The sequence below is a fragment of the Suncus etruscus genome, chromosome 10 (assembly GCF_024139225.1).
Source record: "Suncus etruscus isolate mSunEtr1 chromosome 10, mSunEtr1.pri.cur, whole genome shotgun sequence".
Taxonomy (NCBI): Eukaryota; Metazoa; Chordata; class Mammalia; order Eulipotyphla; family Soricidae; genus Suncus; species Suncus etruscus.
Window position 1 is genome coordinate 56,087,926 of NC_064857.1, and position 17,362 is coordinate 56,105,287.

Sequence of the window (17,362 nt, forward strand, 5' to 3'; positions counted from 1 at the left end):
GCAGCTCCCCCAATGGTAGATCAGGCCCAACCAGGTGCACCCGGCCATCACCCACAGGCTCTCCCTTCACACCCCAGCCCAGCACCTGGAAATGGCACTCCTGCCCACCCCCCCCAAGGGCATCTAGGTCCAGAGAAGGTGGGCAGGCAGGTGCCAGTGCTGGTGCCAGAGGGACTGGTGGGTGGGTGGGTGCATGAGGCTCTCTGTTCCCTTCCTGTAGACCAGCTGAAGCATGGAACATCCCCAAACTAATTTGTTCATTGACTAGAATGTCCAGGAAGAGGACGGGGAGGTGTGTCTTGGCAGCAGAGCACTTACTTGCCTTTCGTGGGTGAGGCCCTGGGTTCGAGTACCCATGCCACAAAATTAAGAAGGCAGGGATGGAGGAGGGAGGGAGGGAGGGAGGGAGTGAGGGAGGGAGGAAGAAAGGAAGGAAGGAAGGGAGGGAGGGAGGGAGGGAGGGAGGGAGGGAGGGAGGGAGGGAGGGAGGGAGGGAAAGACAGAAAGAAGAGAAGAGAAGAGAAGAGAAGAGAAAAGAAAAGAAAAGAAAAGAAAAGAAAAGAAAAGAAAAGAAAAGAAAAGAAAAGAAAAGAAAAGAAAAGAAAAGAAAGGAAAGAAAAAAGAAAAAAACTTCAAGGTAAGATAAGCTCTAATGCCCTGTCACCTTTTTTTTAAGACCTCACTTCCTTTTTCCCTGGCTCTAGGGCATAATGATAAACTGACAAAATGTCAACATTGTCCTGACACACACACAAAGTTCAGATGCATGAGTGAGGCCACAGAACAACTGCACCTAAAAATACCTCCCAATACCACAGGTGAGGAAGAAGAGGGTCAAAGCCAGGCACTTGCTCAGAGCAGGCAACCCAACAGTCCTCAGTGGAGAAGATGAAACATCAAAGCCAGTGGTTCTCACCTGAGGTCCCCCAATACTCCTGGGGGGTCTCAGGTGACAATCACATAATTTCAGGGACCAGGAGAGGAGTGGGGAGTCAGCGACCCCATGGGACAGGAATTGGCCACAGTTGGAACCGGCAGAATTTGGGGAATTGTCCTGGGCAGCCGTCAGGGAGAACTAGATGGCCATGCAGAGCCATCTAGTGGAATAGACAGGACATGGGAATCGCTTCCTCTCCCAAACTCTCCAGCCCAGCCAGGAAGTAGATCAGAGGAGGTAGAGGCCCAGGAATTCTTCTGACTTTTATCCACAGGCCCCAAAGGGCTACCCAAGACCAGAACCAAAGACCAGCACCAGTCAGCAACAAGTCCGACAGATCATGATCACCGATGCTGGTCACAGATGAAGCATGGGGACAGATTCCATTCCTCACTCACACAGTGACAACCACTGGCGGTTGTCGAGGAAGAAAAGGAAACCATAAAAAGACTATTTCCTCCTGCTTAGCTGCAGCAGCAAAGCCCAAAGTGTACCTGTGTGGATCCTGATATGCCGAGTCAGCTGGCTCGGCTTCTGGAACGTCTTGCCACAGTGTGGGCATGAGTAGGTGAAGCCGCTTCGGTCGACGTTCCGGTTGTAAGACCTTGTGCTCGCCACCCTGGGGACAGAGCAGAACTGCTGTCAGCTGCTGCCCTGGGCCCCAGAGCTCACCTAGCACACACTTCAGGGAGGTAGGGCTAGGAAGAGTGGGAGAGGGGGACACACCACACCCTCTGAGTGCACCTGTAGCACTACCATGGGCTCCAACATGCCCAGTGAGGAAGAAAACAGGTTCTGCCTAGGCTCCACAGAAGCACCTGGTTTCTGGAAGGGTTAAGGGGTCTGCGTGTCTCTGATAAACTTTGCTTGGGAGAGGCAAATAGGGTGTCATCTGCATGGACGTCGGCCTGACCCCAACCTCCAGGGTGCTCCAGTGCTAACCAGGAGTCTGCAGGGCAGCTGGGAAAATGGACAGGAAGGCAGGCATCTGTGAGGACTGGGACAAAGACCACACTGGTGCAGCGCATCCTCCACAGAAAGGAGGTTCAGGGGCTCTTGCTGCCATGGCACCTGTGAGAGTACAGGAGAGCCAATTGCCCAATTCATACACATGATGCCACTTTGGGTAACGCAGGTCAAAAAGGAGGAGCTTATCTACTCAGTGAGCACCCATGGTGCTTGATCTGTTACTGCCTATCAAAGGCGGGCGACCAGGCCCCATTTCTAAATTCCATCTCCAAGCTCTGCCCAGCCAGCTCATGGCTTCTTTGTTTTGGGATGTTCTCAAGAAGCCCCCAGGCCAGGCCTAGCAGCACTTAGCCCAGCTGTGGTGGCCAGACAGTTCCACTTTCATGGCCCAGCATGACTAGGGCCACCAGGGTCACACTCAACAGTACCCAGCGAAGGGGGTCACATGGTCTCAGAGGGCAACCTCAGAACAACCTCCTTGACCCTGATTTTCTCTACTTTTCAAGGGTCTGGGCCACACTTGGGGGTGCTCAGGGATCACTCCTGCTGGGGTTCAGGGTCCACAAGGAGTGCAAGGCAGACACCTTCACTGCGTTATCCCCCTCCGGCTCTCTGATATCTTTCTCCTGCTACAAGTCAGAGACTCGCCAAAGGCACCCCAAGATCAACAGCTGTGCTGGTGCCCCTGGAGCAGCCACCATCCATCTGTCTATCTGTCCACCGCCGATCACAGCATTTCCACCCGGCAATGGTAAAGGGCAGTGGACCGGGGACACACCTGACTTTGTAATGAGTCTTCGCATGCTCTTTGAGCTGCAGTGGCGTCTCGAACTCCTTGCGGCAGGCCTTGCAGGTGAGTGGCCGGCTCCCGGCCAGCTCCTGGCGGTGCTGCTCCATGTGGGCAGCCAGCTGGCTCTGCAGAGTGAACTCATCCCCACACTCGGAGCAGATGAGGTTCTAGAAGGGAAAGCGGCTCTGAGCCCAGCACACCTGGCAGGAAACGCTACCCCGAGCCCCAACATGCGCAACCAGACCTACCCACCCAGACCCTCCTTGGGAGCCGACACGCCTTGCTCTCCTCCAAAGACAGACCACCAGGCCCAAACATGAATGGAGAAAACTCATTTCTTTATTGGCAGAAAAGCAGAGAAACATGGGGGAAAGGATAAACAGAATTTTTAAAAGGCCCTTAAAACAGTACATGAATCTCATGAAAGTGAGGTTGGTCACTAATAGTCCTCAGAGGCCTGGGCAGGGAAAGACAAGGCTGAGTGAAAGGTTCTGAGAGGGTAATAATGGGAGTTAAAGAAGTTACCCTAGCAATAGCACATGATGATCTGATAATGAACAAAGAGAACCACAGAACATAGGAAGTTCACCAAGTTAGACGCAGATCTCATCTGACCCCCAAAAAGCCACCCAGGCAGGGAGGCTGGGCTAGCAGACAGTCTCTGCTCTGAACTCTGCACTCTCTTCCTTTCTTGGGGACAATCCCCAATAGTTTCTCCTGAAGGGTAGGTCTGAAGGCAACACATTGTTGCTTTTCTTCATCTGAAAACCAACTTCTCTTTCTTTCATTTTCTTTCTTTTTCATCCTACAAAGAGTGCATCTAGTTCTTTTCTCTCCGACAGGCCTAAGGAAACGCCAGACAGCTCCTCATTCCCACTGCTCAGCTGGGGGCTCCTCCCGCTAGGTAACCACATGCCCAGCAGCCCAACAGGCCTGAGCCTCCACTTCTCTGGGAGTCCCCAGGTCCTTTCTCTGGGTTTCAGGATTGTCTCAGGATTCTTTCTGCTCCTTGACTAAACAGACTAAACAGGGACATTTTCTCTTCGGTTGATTCTGGGCAATTTTCTTCCAATGCACTTTCATTCCACCTCACTGTCCTTCCTAGAATTCATGATAACAATGTTTAAGTTTTCCTTTTCACTTTGTCTTAAGTGCCCTGAGGCTGCTACAGTTCCCATCTCTGTTTCTGTGTTGTGCAGTTGAACACATTCCTGTTGATCTGCTCAGCTTGAGACACCTTCCTGCCTGTTTCTTTTCTGTCCTGAGACTGAACCTCCCTCCATGCCGTCCTTGATCTCATCTTGGGGACAGTCCAGACGCATCAATTCCCTTTGGTCCTTTTCTAGCTCCTTCTTGCACCTCATCAACAGTCATAAGACAGTTCATAGAGCAATTCTGGTGCTGGCTAATTTAATCCCAACCCTTCTCTATCAGTCCAGAGAGACCCCAGAACCTAGGAGTGGCAACAGCACTAAGCCCAGAGTCTGGTGCCATCCAGCCTACAGACACACCTATGAACCTGCTCGGCAGGAGTCAGCCACTCCTGCCTGCTCCCAGCTGCAATGGGTCAGCCTCCAGTTCAGAACTGCATGCACCATCAAGTGGGGACCCGGTGTTGACTATCTGCGGGCATTGCCTGCTCTCAACTGAGCTCTTAGCTTGAGTAGGACACAAGGAGCGGAAGAGAGGCTCTTACTAAGTTTGACAGCAGAGCCGGGGGCACACAGCACCCTCCAAACGGCCTCTTCCCACGAGGCCACAGGCATCCCTGCACTTCTGGAATACGGGAAGGAAGGAGCAGGCGACATGGTCTGGAGCACCCCATACCAGTCTTCCCCCTTGGTTATCCCTGCCCTGATGGACGGGGCTCTCTCTGGACAGGTGTAAGGGGGAAAGACACACTTCTCCATGGCCCTGCTACAGACAGAGGAGAGGTCAGGCCTGCATTGGCTAAGCCAGCTTCTTAGGTCAGCTGTGGCACAAAGCTCCTGAGTTCCAGCACCCCCTGCTCTCCCCAAACCAGGAGCAGGGCCTACCAAGAATGGGACCCAGAGATCGGGGGTACATGCCCTCAGGTCCAGTGCCACAGACCCCTCTCTGACCTCACATGAGGGAGCCCATGGCACCCCACAAGGGCCAAGTGCTGCAGGCCAGCAGCACCCCCACAGCTGCAGTGGAGACACCAGGTTCTAGAGGAGCCATTTCAAAGGACGCCCCTCGCCGCTGTACATCCTGAGAATCCAACAGGTACGGATAAGGGGTGTGCGCCCTGCCCCCTCTGTACCCCAGTTCCTGTACCGTGTACCCCCTGTACACACAGTTCCCTCCCTAGTCCAACACTCCAAGCACAGGACCCCACGCACAGCCATTGGCAGGGGCAGGGAAGGGAGAATGATTGTTAAGTAAGTCAGCAGAGCAGCAGAAAGAAAAGAAATCTGAGTCTGAGACAAAGTAAAAATGATACCAAAGGGGGCCAGAGTGATAGCACAGTGGTAGGGAATTTGCCTTGCATGCAGCCAACCCTAAATGAACCTGGGTTCGATTCCTGACATCCCATATGGTCCCCTGAGCTGCCAAAAGCCAAGAATAACCCCTGAGCACTATCAGGTGTGACCCAAAAACAACAACAACAACAACAAAAAATTATACCAAAGAAAGAAGTGAGAACTGGGTCTGGAGCTCTAGAACAGTGGGGAAGGGCATGGCTGCCCATAGTCAAGTTGGGTTTTCTTTGGGCAACATAGATGGTTCCCCAAAACCATGGGATCTGAGCAAAAATTAACAACAAAATGAGTACTGAACAGAGACAGAATGCTGTCATGCTCAGCAGAAAGACAAGCCTTCTAAGAAGATAGAGAAGGTTCAGGGACAATGATGCCCACCACATTCCAGAGATAGAAAACTACATGCGAGATATGAGGCTGGAGAGATAGCAGAGCATAGGGCATTTGCCTTGCATGCAGTTGACCCACGACAGATGGTGGTTCAAATCCCAGCATCCCATATGGTCCCCTGAGCCTGCCAGGAGCTATTTCTGAGTGCAGAGCCAGGAGTAACCTCTGAGCACCACCAGGTGTGACCCCAAAAAAATTAAAAAAAGAAAAATACATGGGGATAAAAATGACACAGACCAGAAAGAAAGCGAAAACAAACAGCATGTCACAATCACAGACTGAAACCTCAAGTCTGCTGGCAAGACAGGGCTTTCTCTGGGGCCTGTGGAATATAGGGCCTTCTCCAGGGACCTGTAGATTCTGGAGCTTTCTCCATGAGTCCTGTGGACTATTGGGCCTTCCTTCTCACAGGGGCCTATGGAATATGGGGATTTCATCATGGGTGCTTGTGGACTATGAAGCCTGCCCCAGGGATCCTGTGGACTATGAAACTTCTCCAGAGGTCTGTTGACTATGGGGCCTGTGGATTATAGGGCCTTCGTGGGAGCCTGTGAACTACGGAACCTTCCTCACAGGGCCTTTCCCACAGGGTCCTCTTGACCATAAGGCTTTCCCTTATGTGGTCTCTGCACTATGTCCTTCTCCATGGGTCTTTATGGACTATGTGGATTTCCCCTCAGGGGCCTGTAGACTATTGGGCCCACAGGAAACTAAGGACTATAGAGCCTTCATCATTGGGCCTATGGACATGGTGCCTTCATCACAGGGGCCTGTGGACTATAGGATTTCATCATTAGAACCTATGGACTCTGGGGCCTTTATCACAAGAGACTGTAGACTATGGTACCTTCATCATGGGGCCTGTGGACTATAGGAACTTCATCATGGGGACTTGTGGACTATGGGGCCTGCCCCAGGGGGTCCTGTTGACTATGAAATTTCCTCCAGAGGCTTGTTGAATATGGACCTTCTCCATGGGAGCTGATGGACTATGGGCCCTTCCTCAAAGGGCCTCTAGACTATGGGGCTTATGGACTATAGGGTCTCCCCCACAGGGTCCTGCTGATCGTGGGCCTCGGACTATGTATCTGATGTATCGTTCTGCACGAGTCTTTGTTGACTATGGGCCCTTCTTCATGGGGTCTTTGGACTACAGGGCCTTCCCCATAGGGTCCTGTGGATCATGGGACTTTCCCCATGTGGTCTATATACTATGTTACCTTCTCACAGGTCTTTGTGGACTATGTGGATTTCCCCACTGGGTCTTGGGGTCTATGGGGTCTTCTTCATGGGGGTCTGTGGGTGATGGGGCCTTCCTCACATGGACCTGTGGACTATGTGGCCTTCTCCGCTGGCCTATGGACTATGTGTCTTTTTCACGAGGGCCTGAGGACAACCCCACAGGGCTTGATGACAATACTCCACATCTATATGCTCAAAATCATGGGTGGGCCTGTGCCAAAACTCTCCAGACTGATATCTGTATCCAACAGTCAAACACTGACCGAGGGCCTCAAGCTGGGTCTGACTTCACAGAGTGGGGTGTTAGAAACATGTGTAGCCTCAAACACTCCTCCATACAGTAGGGACAACTAAAAGTCTGAACACAGAGTCACTGCCTAGAGAATGCTGGGAGCCAGGGTGCCCAGCACATGTGCATCATGACCCACAGGCCTCTAACACTTCAAGGAGCCCACCACACTAGACAGTACAAAGGCTGCTGCACAGTCATCTCCTGACAGCCTTTCTGCGGCTGGGTCTCTCCCTGGGACATGCAGGATTTCTCCAGCCTCCTCAGACACTGCCAAAATAGATGTTTCCTTCTGCTTTCCAAGGCTGGGAATCACTGCTTCTGACAAGCACCAGAGCTGGGGAGCTTCCAGGAGCACCAGCAAGATTGTGCATTGCCCAAGGAGAACAGGGTGCCTTGCATAGGGACTGCCTAAGCCCAGCAGAAGGAGCCAACCCTCAGGAAAAGCCAACATGGCAGCAGATTTGCACAGACATATCCTGTGCACAGAGAACATCAAGTACTCTCTATTACATGATCAAGAGAATGATTCGGTGCCCAGGTTAAGACCAAGATAACAGGTGTGCAAGGGAGATATTCATGACATTCCTGGTAAAAGGGGGCAAGATCTAGCTGCAAATGACGCAGAGAAGAATGGTTGCCAAATCTCTACAGCAGCATCACTGGTTTCACACTTAGAGAACTATTTTTTAACTTAAAAATATCATGAAAAAGCTATAGAGCAAAATGGAGAGAGGAGGAGCAGGAGGTATAACTGTACTATCTGCAACAAGCACAATGAATAACTTTTAAAAATGGTACTTCAGGGCCGGAGCGGTGGTGCAAGCAGTAAGGTGTCTGCCTTGCCAATGCTAGCCTAGGATGGACTGTGGTTCGATCCCCTGGCGTCCCATATGGTCCCCCAAGCCAGGAGCAATTTCTGAGCGCATAGCCAGGAGTAACCCCTGAATGTCACTGGATATGGCCCAAAAACCAAAAAGGAAAAAAAAGGTTCTTCTGCTAATATATAGTTCCTTTTTCCAAATATATTTTACTCACACAAAGACAAAAGTCATTTTATGATAAAAATTCAAGACAAAAAATATGATAAAAGCCTATAAAAACCATATGAGGGGCCGGAGAGATAGCATGAAGGTAAGGCATTTGCCTTTCATGCAGGAGGTCATCGGTTTGAATCCCGGCGTCCCATATGGTCCCCCGTGCCTGCCAGGAGCAATTTCTGAGCCTGAAGCCAGGAATAACCCCTGAGCACTGCCGGGTGTGACCCAAAAACCACACACACACACACACACACACACACAAAACAAATAAACAAAAAAACATATGAATTCAGTCTTTAGGATGCAAAATTATAGGTGCAATTTTTTTAAACATGGGTTTTTTGAGAGTCTGGGCAGGAAACTACCAGGAAGAGTTGTTAGTGACTATCTTGGGGTGGGGGAATGGAACACTCTTTGCTTTCCTTCTTCCTTTCTGCACTTTTCTCGTGTCTTACAGCAACCATGGGTGCACCAGGGAGGGGGACTCAGCAGCCCTGACACCCACATTGGTGTCCCCCAGCACCATCCTGAGCCACCCCCATAGACTGCAGCCTCTTCAGCAGGGATTGCTTTGGAAAACAGACTCCTTAAGACATCAAGAATTTCTTCTCAGGGCCAGAGCGATAGCACAATGAGTAGGACGTTTACCTTGCAAGCAGCCAACCTGGATTCGAACCCCGGCATCCCATTGGTCTCCCGAGCACTACTAAGAATGATTTCTGAGTGCAGAGCCAAGAGTAACTCCTGAGCGCCACTGGGTGTGGGGGGGGGAAAGTTCTCTCAGGCCGGAACCAGAGAGAAGAGGGGAAGCACTTGCCTTGTGTTCATCTGACCCAGATTCAATCCCCAGTATCCCATAGGGTCCTGTAAGCTCCACCGAGGGTGATTCCTGAGTATGCAGTCAGGAGTAAACCCTGAGCATCGAGATGTGCCCCCCCACAAAATAGCCCTACAGAAAAAGAAAAAATAATAATTTCTTCTCTCCTCCCAAATCCCCATATGCCCAGGGCCATGAACTAGTTCTGCCATCTGCAGAAGCTCGTTTGATTTTGGGCTATTGTGGAATCCTGCAAAAGTTTGTTTCCATTAAGGGAGGAAAATTTCATACTTGTCTTTCCAGTGTCCTCTGCGCCAGAAAGCCTGTCCCTAAGGGAAGACCTAGCCAAAAGAGAATGTGGCATGGAGCAGAGCTCAGCCAAAGCAACCTAGATGGCCACTGGAACTCCTAGACGTCACACCTAAAGGCTTTGCATGCTAGTTCATGCCTGAACATTCTGCAAACCAACAGACAGGGCATGGGCTGGATAATTACCTCTTCCTTCTCATGGAGCATGATATGCGCTTTCAGACTAGCCACTCTGGAGAACCGCTTGTTACACACAGGACAGCTGGGGTGGTCCCCATTGTGGGTGCATTTATGAAGTGTCAGGTTGAACTCAACATTAAAGGTTTGGGGGCACAGGTCACATCGATGTGGCTATTCGGAGAGAAAAGTCGAGAAGGCACTAAGATGAAATTGCCCACAAGTGAAGGCCACCCCACAACTGAGCAGAGACCACAAGGCTTCCCAGACAGCGACCCTCCTCCAGGGGAGCAGCAAGAAGGAGGGGCTTCAGCTCACGGTGTGGGATCTGGCCCTTCTTGGAGCCAAGTCAAGTGTTTTCAAAGCAGTGCGCAGACCATAAGGAGGCAGAAATGAGGGCAAGTTCGCTTCTCTGTCTCAAACCCTGTGGGTTGCCCGGGGTTGCCTAGCTGTTATCAGGCAACCAGTCCCACTTCCCCCAGCCCTCGGCACCCAGGCTCTCTGTCCCCAAGGAAAACTGAAGCCAAGAATGACACTCATCTGCCTTCCACAAGACAAACCTTCCCCTCCAGCTGCCCCCCAGCCCAGATAGACCCCTGGGGGGTGCTCCCGAGGCAAGACCACCATGCACCCTGGAACAGCGCCTCCCATCTGAGACCACCAAGGCAGAACACAGCAAAGCCAGCCAGCTCTCACCCAAGAGTGCTGGGCATCTGAACTGGCTCAGAAACACTTTTCCCGTGACCCCCCCAGAACAGCTTCCACACAGAGGCGGAAAACAAGGAGCCCCAGATCAAGAATCCAAGCACAGCCCATCCCGCCAGCGACAGCGGGACTTGGGGGAACATCACTGCCACATGCGCGTCCAACGGGGCCACTCTCAGCGCTCATACCTCTAACCCTGCACATACATACCTTGTCATGGCGCTCGTGGCCCCTCATGTGGCGTTGAAATTGGGACTCTTTGGGGAAAGAGAGCAGACAGAGTTCACATTTATGGAAGTTTGCAACTTGACAGGCATAGTTAACATTCTCCGCATTCAATGTTAAAACTCCATCTACAAAACCGCATAAGTATAGACAATAAATACCAATTATTATTCTCATGGAAAAAAGTAAAAATAAAAATAAGAGTGGTTATTGTTTTGAAACCAAGTGACAACCGAGACTGATGAGAGGCTAGAGATGAAATGTCAGGACAGGATTCCTAGTTAGAAGTCAGGGTGCGGAATGATGGGTCAGCAGCAGCCCAAATTTCACACATCTGGCATCTGGGACATGTGAGGACACCCAGAGCTGAGACCCAAAGGCCAAGTGGCCTGTAGGTAATATGCCCTGCCTCACATGCCCTTGCAGGTCAGCACTGACCCAAACTCACAGCCAGCACGCCAGCTCCAGTGCCTCAGAAAAGAAGCCTCCCTGCCTCCTCCCTATGTACATTGGGGCTCAGGGAGTGAAGAGCACCCCACTGGCTATTATTTCTCCCAATAGTGCAGGCCTGGAAGGTGAGGGAGGACCTAGTGTGTGTCATTGTTCTTGATCTCTCCATCCAGTCAACTCACCCCAAGTCTTAGCACACGCACCTAAGTATATAACACAGAGATATCTCCTGAGACATGCATCCCTACATCTGAGCACTCAAGAGATCTGAGAATGGGGGTGGGGGGAAATCCCCAGACTTAAGAGCCTAGTAACCCCAGGGAAGTCTGACACACATAGGGCCTAGGGAGTACACAGACCTCTCTGCTCACACCAGGGCTTCTGCCAGCAGAAGAGAGGATAGAAGGGGCAGACAGGTAAAGCTGGCACGAGGAGAGACCCTCTGCGGGGCTCTGAGTCAAGCCAATTCCAGTCTTGAAAATGCCAATGTCCAGAAGGCAGACAGGCCGTGGGCAGCCATTGGGTGAGTGCTGTGAGTCCACCCAGGAGAGCTGAGCACAATACCCCTCAAGGAGACCCCAGAGTGTGCAAGAGCCAGGTATGAACCCCAGAGAAATCAAGCATGATTCTCCATGAGCACCCCTGGTGCAAGCATGTGTGCCTGACCAGAGGCAAGTCCTCGAGCCCCACACATGCATGTGGCATACAGCAGAAAGCAGGAGCCAGAACTGGGAAGCATAGTATGGCAGGAAGACAGATGCAGGATGTGATGGGCAGGCAGTGCTGGTGGAGCCTGAACAGGATCTATGACCTGGGCAGTGGGACCAAAGAATGGACCAGCCCCACACAACGGGTGAGCCCCAGAACATCAAGAAAGTCAGAAAGAAAGCTCAGGGCCCATTCAGCTCGACCTGACTCACTATGAAAAAAAAAAAAGCAGGACCCCAGGAGCACTCACATGCCCCCATTCTAGATGGCAATGTGGAGAGACAAACACTCTACACAAACTCAGCTCTAGACGGCTCCATGTCTCCCAAACCAGAGAAAGGACTCAGCCAGTGGCCATGATTGCCAAGACAGAAGAAAGTAGCAGCCAGCTGCTGACAGTGCAGCGGGCCAAACCCACCGCCCCTCTCACTGCTGGGCTCAGACCTCAAGGGCTATAAGTCAACTCTGGTCAGCACTTCTACCTTGAATCCACAGCAGGGAGTCCACCAAAATGGGACAGACCCGAAATGTGGCCTGTGCCCTAGGAATGTTTTCTCATGGACCAGACCACCCCGTGATGCCACAGAAACAGATACAGCATCCCCCAAGTCTCGGCCTGGGAAGAAAGAAAGGGAAGGAAGCTGGGAACAGGAACAACCAGATTTTAGGGCAACAATGTGATTCCTAATGAAAAAGAAATAAAGTCCCTGGGATAAAAGTGACTCAAGCATTGTGGGGTTAAATGGGAGAGCGAGGCCATACTACAAAGGGCCTCCTGTGCCCCTAATGCCCAGGCCAGCCCCACTGGAAGAGCAGCCTGGGCCATTACTTGAAGGCTCCAGCAGGGAGCCTTAATACTTGTCAGTTGATGTTATAGAGAACTGAGGCTAAACCTCATGGCGAAGGTCACTCATCACCCATCTGGGCTTGCACCCTTGCTGCCTACTTCTTCTGGGGCCAGTCACCCACTTGGTGGCCACAAAAATGAGGCAGGGCGCATTAGAGCAAGAGTAACCAAGTGTCTGGCAGGAGATTGGGGCTGGAGACAGCACAGGGAAGACCATGGGTTGGTGCTGACCCTGTAAGCTATCAACCCTGACTACATACATACATACAGCACCACATACAGTTCCCAAGTCCCACCAGGAGTGATCCCTGAGCACAACAGGGAATCTCCCCAGCCCCCCCAAATATATATATATATATATATATATCTGTATATATGTAATACATATATTAATACTTAAAAGCATAAGTAAAATAGTATATTATTCACATAGACAAAATGTATCTATAGGTAACATCGATGTTATATAAAAGTGACAGATGTGACAAACTAGAAATTTCTAGAAAGATTAAAATGTATCAAGCACAATCATATTCTCTAAACACTGGGGAAAATGTGTGCCTAGCACTTTACCAAAGAGAAGCAAATAACATTTTTTGAAATACGAAAAACAGCAAGAATAAAAAGGCGGGGCCAAAGCAATAGCACAACGGGAAGGGTATTTGCCTTCTACGTGGCCAACCTGGGTTCAACCCCCAGCATCCCAATGGTCCCACAAGCACTACAAGGAATGACACCTGAGTGCAGAGCCAAGAGTAACGCCCTGAGCACTGCCTGGGTGACCCATAAGGCAAAAACATGAGAGAGGGAGGGGGAGAGAGAAAAGGAGGGAGGGGGGAAAGAGAGAGAAATATCGAGTTCGGGCAAGGGACAGATCATATTAACACTACTGGGAAAGCAAAAAATGCATTTCAAAAGAATTTACATCTGCCACTTAAAACTGTTCCCACTATCTAAGCCCAGAGTGCATCCATAGGAAACTGTACCAAAGCCTTTGAAAGAATGTGACAGCCAACTTACACAAGCTTTCAGAAAGAGGGGAAGACGTCCTTTGTTCCTTATTTCCAGATCAATAATATAGGAATAAATAATACCAATCCTTGGAAGTTAGAGGGACTAAACAAAGGTTGATGTATTAAATAAAAATTGTCTATTTAAAAGATCACACAGTAGCCAGTCACACGTCGCATCCCTATTTATACAGAAAATAATAACACGCCGAGGTAACTTTATTCAAGGAGGCAAGTGCGGCTGTGAAAGGCGACCAAACTCACATCATCAGGATGACCAGGGGAGAGTGTGACCAGCACCATGATGTCTGGGAACCTGTGGGAAGCAGCAGTTTGGGGCTGGCTCATGAGTTCCTGCCACTCTTGTCCCAGCCTGGGACTGGGACCTGGATGTAGTCTGGGGGGGCGAATTCCCAGGAAAGTCAAGCGCAAGGGGTATGATGTCGGAACTACTAGCCTGGCTCCTGCACCATCTGATAACTAAGAGGCCAATTCCTCTGTAACTGGTGCTCTGAATGCGTCCCCTGAGCTTGGAAAGGCAGGGCCAGGCCGAGACCAAAATGGTGGCACTGAAAATGCATGGACCCAAACCAGCAAAGTCAGACCCGGAGTCCAGGAAGCTGAAACTGACGCAGGGAGGGCAGCCCTAGGATCCACTTGCTGTTGGACCCCTAAGGGTCCTCTGGGTTAGGCTGCTGGGCCTATGTACCGCCCAGGTGGCAGTGGGGGGGGGGGGCAGGGCGACAGCTGAAGGCTGGCCCAGTCACCCCCAACCACTCTCCTCACAGGCCCATCTCAAGGTGGAAGATCCACTAGCAAGGCCCCTGCTAAGGAAGGGGGTACTGGGACCAGGAGCAATAGGCACTGGAAACTAGGGGTGAAGGGGGTCCTGGGATCGGGGGACTGGAAGGAAGCAAGAGAGTCCTGGGGACATGGGAACTAGGGGGCAGCAGGGTCTTGGGGACTATAAGGGAAGTCCTGGGGACATATGGACTAAGGGATGAGAGGGTGCTGGGGCCCTGGGAACTAGGGGTCAGGGAGTCCTGGGGACAGAGAGATAGAGAGCAGCGGGACCTGGGGACTGGAAGCAAGGGAATCCTGGAGACAAGTGGACTAGGGAGCAGGAGGGTGCTTGGGACCTGGGGACTAGAAGTCAGGGGTCCTGGGAACACAGGAACCGGGCCTGGGGCTGGAGGACTGGGAGAGGCGCTGAGGTCGGCCGGGTCAGGCGAATCGGCCCGGGGCCGGGGCAGCCGGGGTGGGGCCCGGGGCCCGAGAAGGGGGCTCGCGCGGGGCGGGCGGGAGTCGCGGGCCCGGCGGCGGCTCGCGGGCGCGCGCGGGGCGAGGCGAGGGCGGCGCGGCGGGGGCGCGCGCGGGCTGGGGCGGCGGCGGCGGCGGGCGGGCGCGCGCGCGGGCGGGGGGAGGGGAGGAGCCGGCGCCGCCCGCCCGCCCGCCCGGCCCGGAAAGTAGGCCCAGCCAGCCGCGGAGGGGGCGCCGAGCCGCGCCGCGCCGTCTCGTATCATTCCGCCCGCGCCCTCCGAGTCAGGCAGTCCGGCCGGCGGGCCGGGCGAGCGCCAGTCGGCGCCAGGCGGCGGCGGCGGCGGCGGCGGTGCGGCCCGCTCGGCTCCGCTCGGCCGGGCCCGGCACCGAGGCGCCGAGCGCCCCCAGGGCCGGCCCGCCTCGCTCGGCCCCTCTTCGCGGCCCTCCCTCCCGCCCGCCCGCCCGCCGGCCCGGCCCGGCCCGGCTCGGCTCCCCGGCGCGCTCTTACCGGTGCGGCCCCTGGGCGGCGGCGGGGGGCGGCCCCGCGGCATGGTCGGGCCGCGGCTCTCTGGGCGCAGCGCGCACGCGCGACCCCGGCGGCCGCTGAGGCGGTGGCTGAGGAGGCGGCGGCCGAGCGCGGGCCCGCTCGGCCCCGGGGTGCTACGCCGCCGCCGCCGCCGCCGCCGCCTCACGGCGGGCAGGCGCCCCGGCGGCCGAGCGGGAGCGCCGGGCCCGCGGCCTGAGCGGCGGCTGCCATGGCCCGGCGGGGCGTTGGGCGCGGGCGCCGTGGGGGCGGGGAGCGGAGCGGAGCCGCGCATGCGCCGCCGCCGCGGCCGCCTCAGCATCAGCAGGCCGGGCGCTCGCTCGCTCGCTCTCTGGCTCGCACGGGAGCCGGCCTGAGGGGGCTTGGGCCGAGGGGCGGCCGGAGGGAGCTGCCCCCCCCGACGCTGAAGGCGGGGAGGCGGCCGGGCTTCGGGCTCCGAACTGGCGTCTGTCGTGGCGCTCGCTCGCGCAGGCCCCGCCGGAAGTGGGCCTGGGGCCCCGCTGAGGATGGGATGGGATGGGATGGGACGGAGCGTCGGGGAAGGAAGGACACGAGGACACGACTGGAGCCGCCTCGCCTCTCTCTCCTCCACCTCACCTCACCTCACCTCGCTTCGCTTCTCTTGCCTCACCCCGGCACCTCTACCTCACTTCGCTTCTCTCACCTCATCGCTCCTCTCCTGACCCCTCACCTTGCTTCTCACCTCTCCTCACCCATCACATCACCCCAGCCCCACCTCACCTCACTTCCCCTCTCTTCTCTCACCTCCACCTCACCTCTCTTCTCTCCTTTCACCTCACCCCTCACCCCACCAGCACCTCTACCTCGCCTCGCCTCACCTCACCCAGAGGAAGTTTCCATTGACCTTCCCTCCTCAGCCCCTCTCCATATTCCTCCCTGCTGCACCAGACAGGTGACCCGAGGAGGAGCGGTGCAGTCACGGGTGCCTGGCCCAGGGCTCTGCAGCAGCAGCAAACTTCAGCTTGTCTCAGGGCAGACAGAAGGGGAGAGATGTTGTCTGTTCTTTGGGTGGGGGTTCTTGGTTGGTTTGTTTGTTTGTTTTTTTGGCGGGGGCACTCGGAATGCCTTACCTGCAAGGAGATTCAGCGGCCACTTGCCCCCCCCCCCACTTCTGTTCCTCTGATGAATCATCAGCTCCCTGAGGCAGCATGGATGTGATTGACACTGCACTTTTGCAGTTAACTTCCCAAGGTCACCGGGCCTTGCTTCTGGGGTGACTACACCCCACCTTTAGTTGCCTGGTCCCTTCTACTTCACGGCGCTCTGCCCACTAGAAAAGGCCACGCTCTTCCTTTCTTTCCTACACCTACACTCTTAGGTGTCTCTTCTGAAATGCCACGGGGAGGTGGAGGTTGACTTCTCTAGAAACAGCCACACCTGAGCTCCAGCCTGCTGCCCCAGGCCTAGTGCATGCCAGGATCCCTGATGCTTTCCAGGGTCCAGGATGCTGCTTGTATGAGTTCCTGCACACTTCGCCGGCGCTGCACCCATGGCACCAGCCCCACTTGCATAGGGTGATATTTTTAGCACCATGCAGGACTGTTAAGTATAAGTGAGGTCATGTCATCACAGCCCTACTCTGGAATGCCACTTCCTTTGCCTGCCTGATGGTTCTGGCTAGTACTTGCAGCACAGTGCAGAATTGGAGATTGCTAAGACCGTGTGCCTTTGTCTTATTCCTGGCACGATGAGGCCCGAGAGTTTGGAATGTTTCACCCCAGTGCAGGTTAGCTAGGGATTGGTCTTAGGGCACTAATGATGTAAAAGACATTCTATACCATTTGTTGGGAGTTTTTAGTCCTCAAAGGATTTTGGATTTTGTCAAATGGTTTTCCTATATCAAGATTGGAATCCCCTAATTCTAATTGTTCTAGTGTGATACATCGCATTTATTTACATTTCATTTGTAATTAAGTTAAGTTTCATTTGATCATAGTGGATGATTGTTTAACGTGCTGTTGGATTAGTTGTGCTAGTACTTGTTGAAATTGTTTGCTGACATACTCATTATGAGTAGTGAGTTCCCTATAGGTTATTTTAGTAATTTGGTTTTGCTTTCTCTCTAACAAAGCTCCTCACTTTGTTAGCAGCATGGCCTCCTAAATGAGTTTGGGGGAGGGGGTGCCCG

The 17,362-nt window shown here is 53.6% G+C and overlaps 1 protein-coding gene across 2 annotated transcripts in view; it reads right to left on the minus strand.

The window, feature by feature from the left end:
- Positions 1-15,259, minus strand: part of ZNF236 (zinc finger protein 236) — a 55,151-nt gene extending 39,892 nt beyond the window's left edge. Inside the window, exons 1-5 of one of the 2 annotated variants that reach the window (XM_049781741.1) lie at positions 15,178-15,259; positions 10,380-10,426; positions 9,474-9,638; positions 2,685-2,863; positions 1,432-1,556 (exon numbers count right to left, since the gene is read on the minus strand). In XM_049781741.1, the coding sequence (XP_049637698.1) occupies positions 1,432-1,556; positions 2,685-2,863; positions 9,474-9,638; positions 10,380-10,426; positions 15,178-15,220 (559 nt within the window). In that variant the 5' untranslated portion in view covers positions 15,221-15,259. Of the gene's footprint in view, positions 1-1,431; positions 1,557-2,684; positions 2,864-9,473; positions 9,639-10,379; positions 10,523-15,177 lie in introns of both variants that reach the window. The other variant, XM_049781740.1, reaches the window with a different exon arrangement.
- Between the last annotated feature and the right edge of the window lie 2,103 nt (positions 15,260-17,362).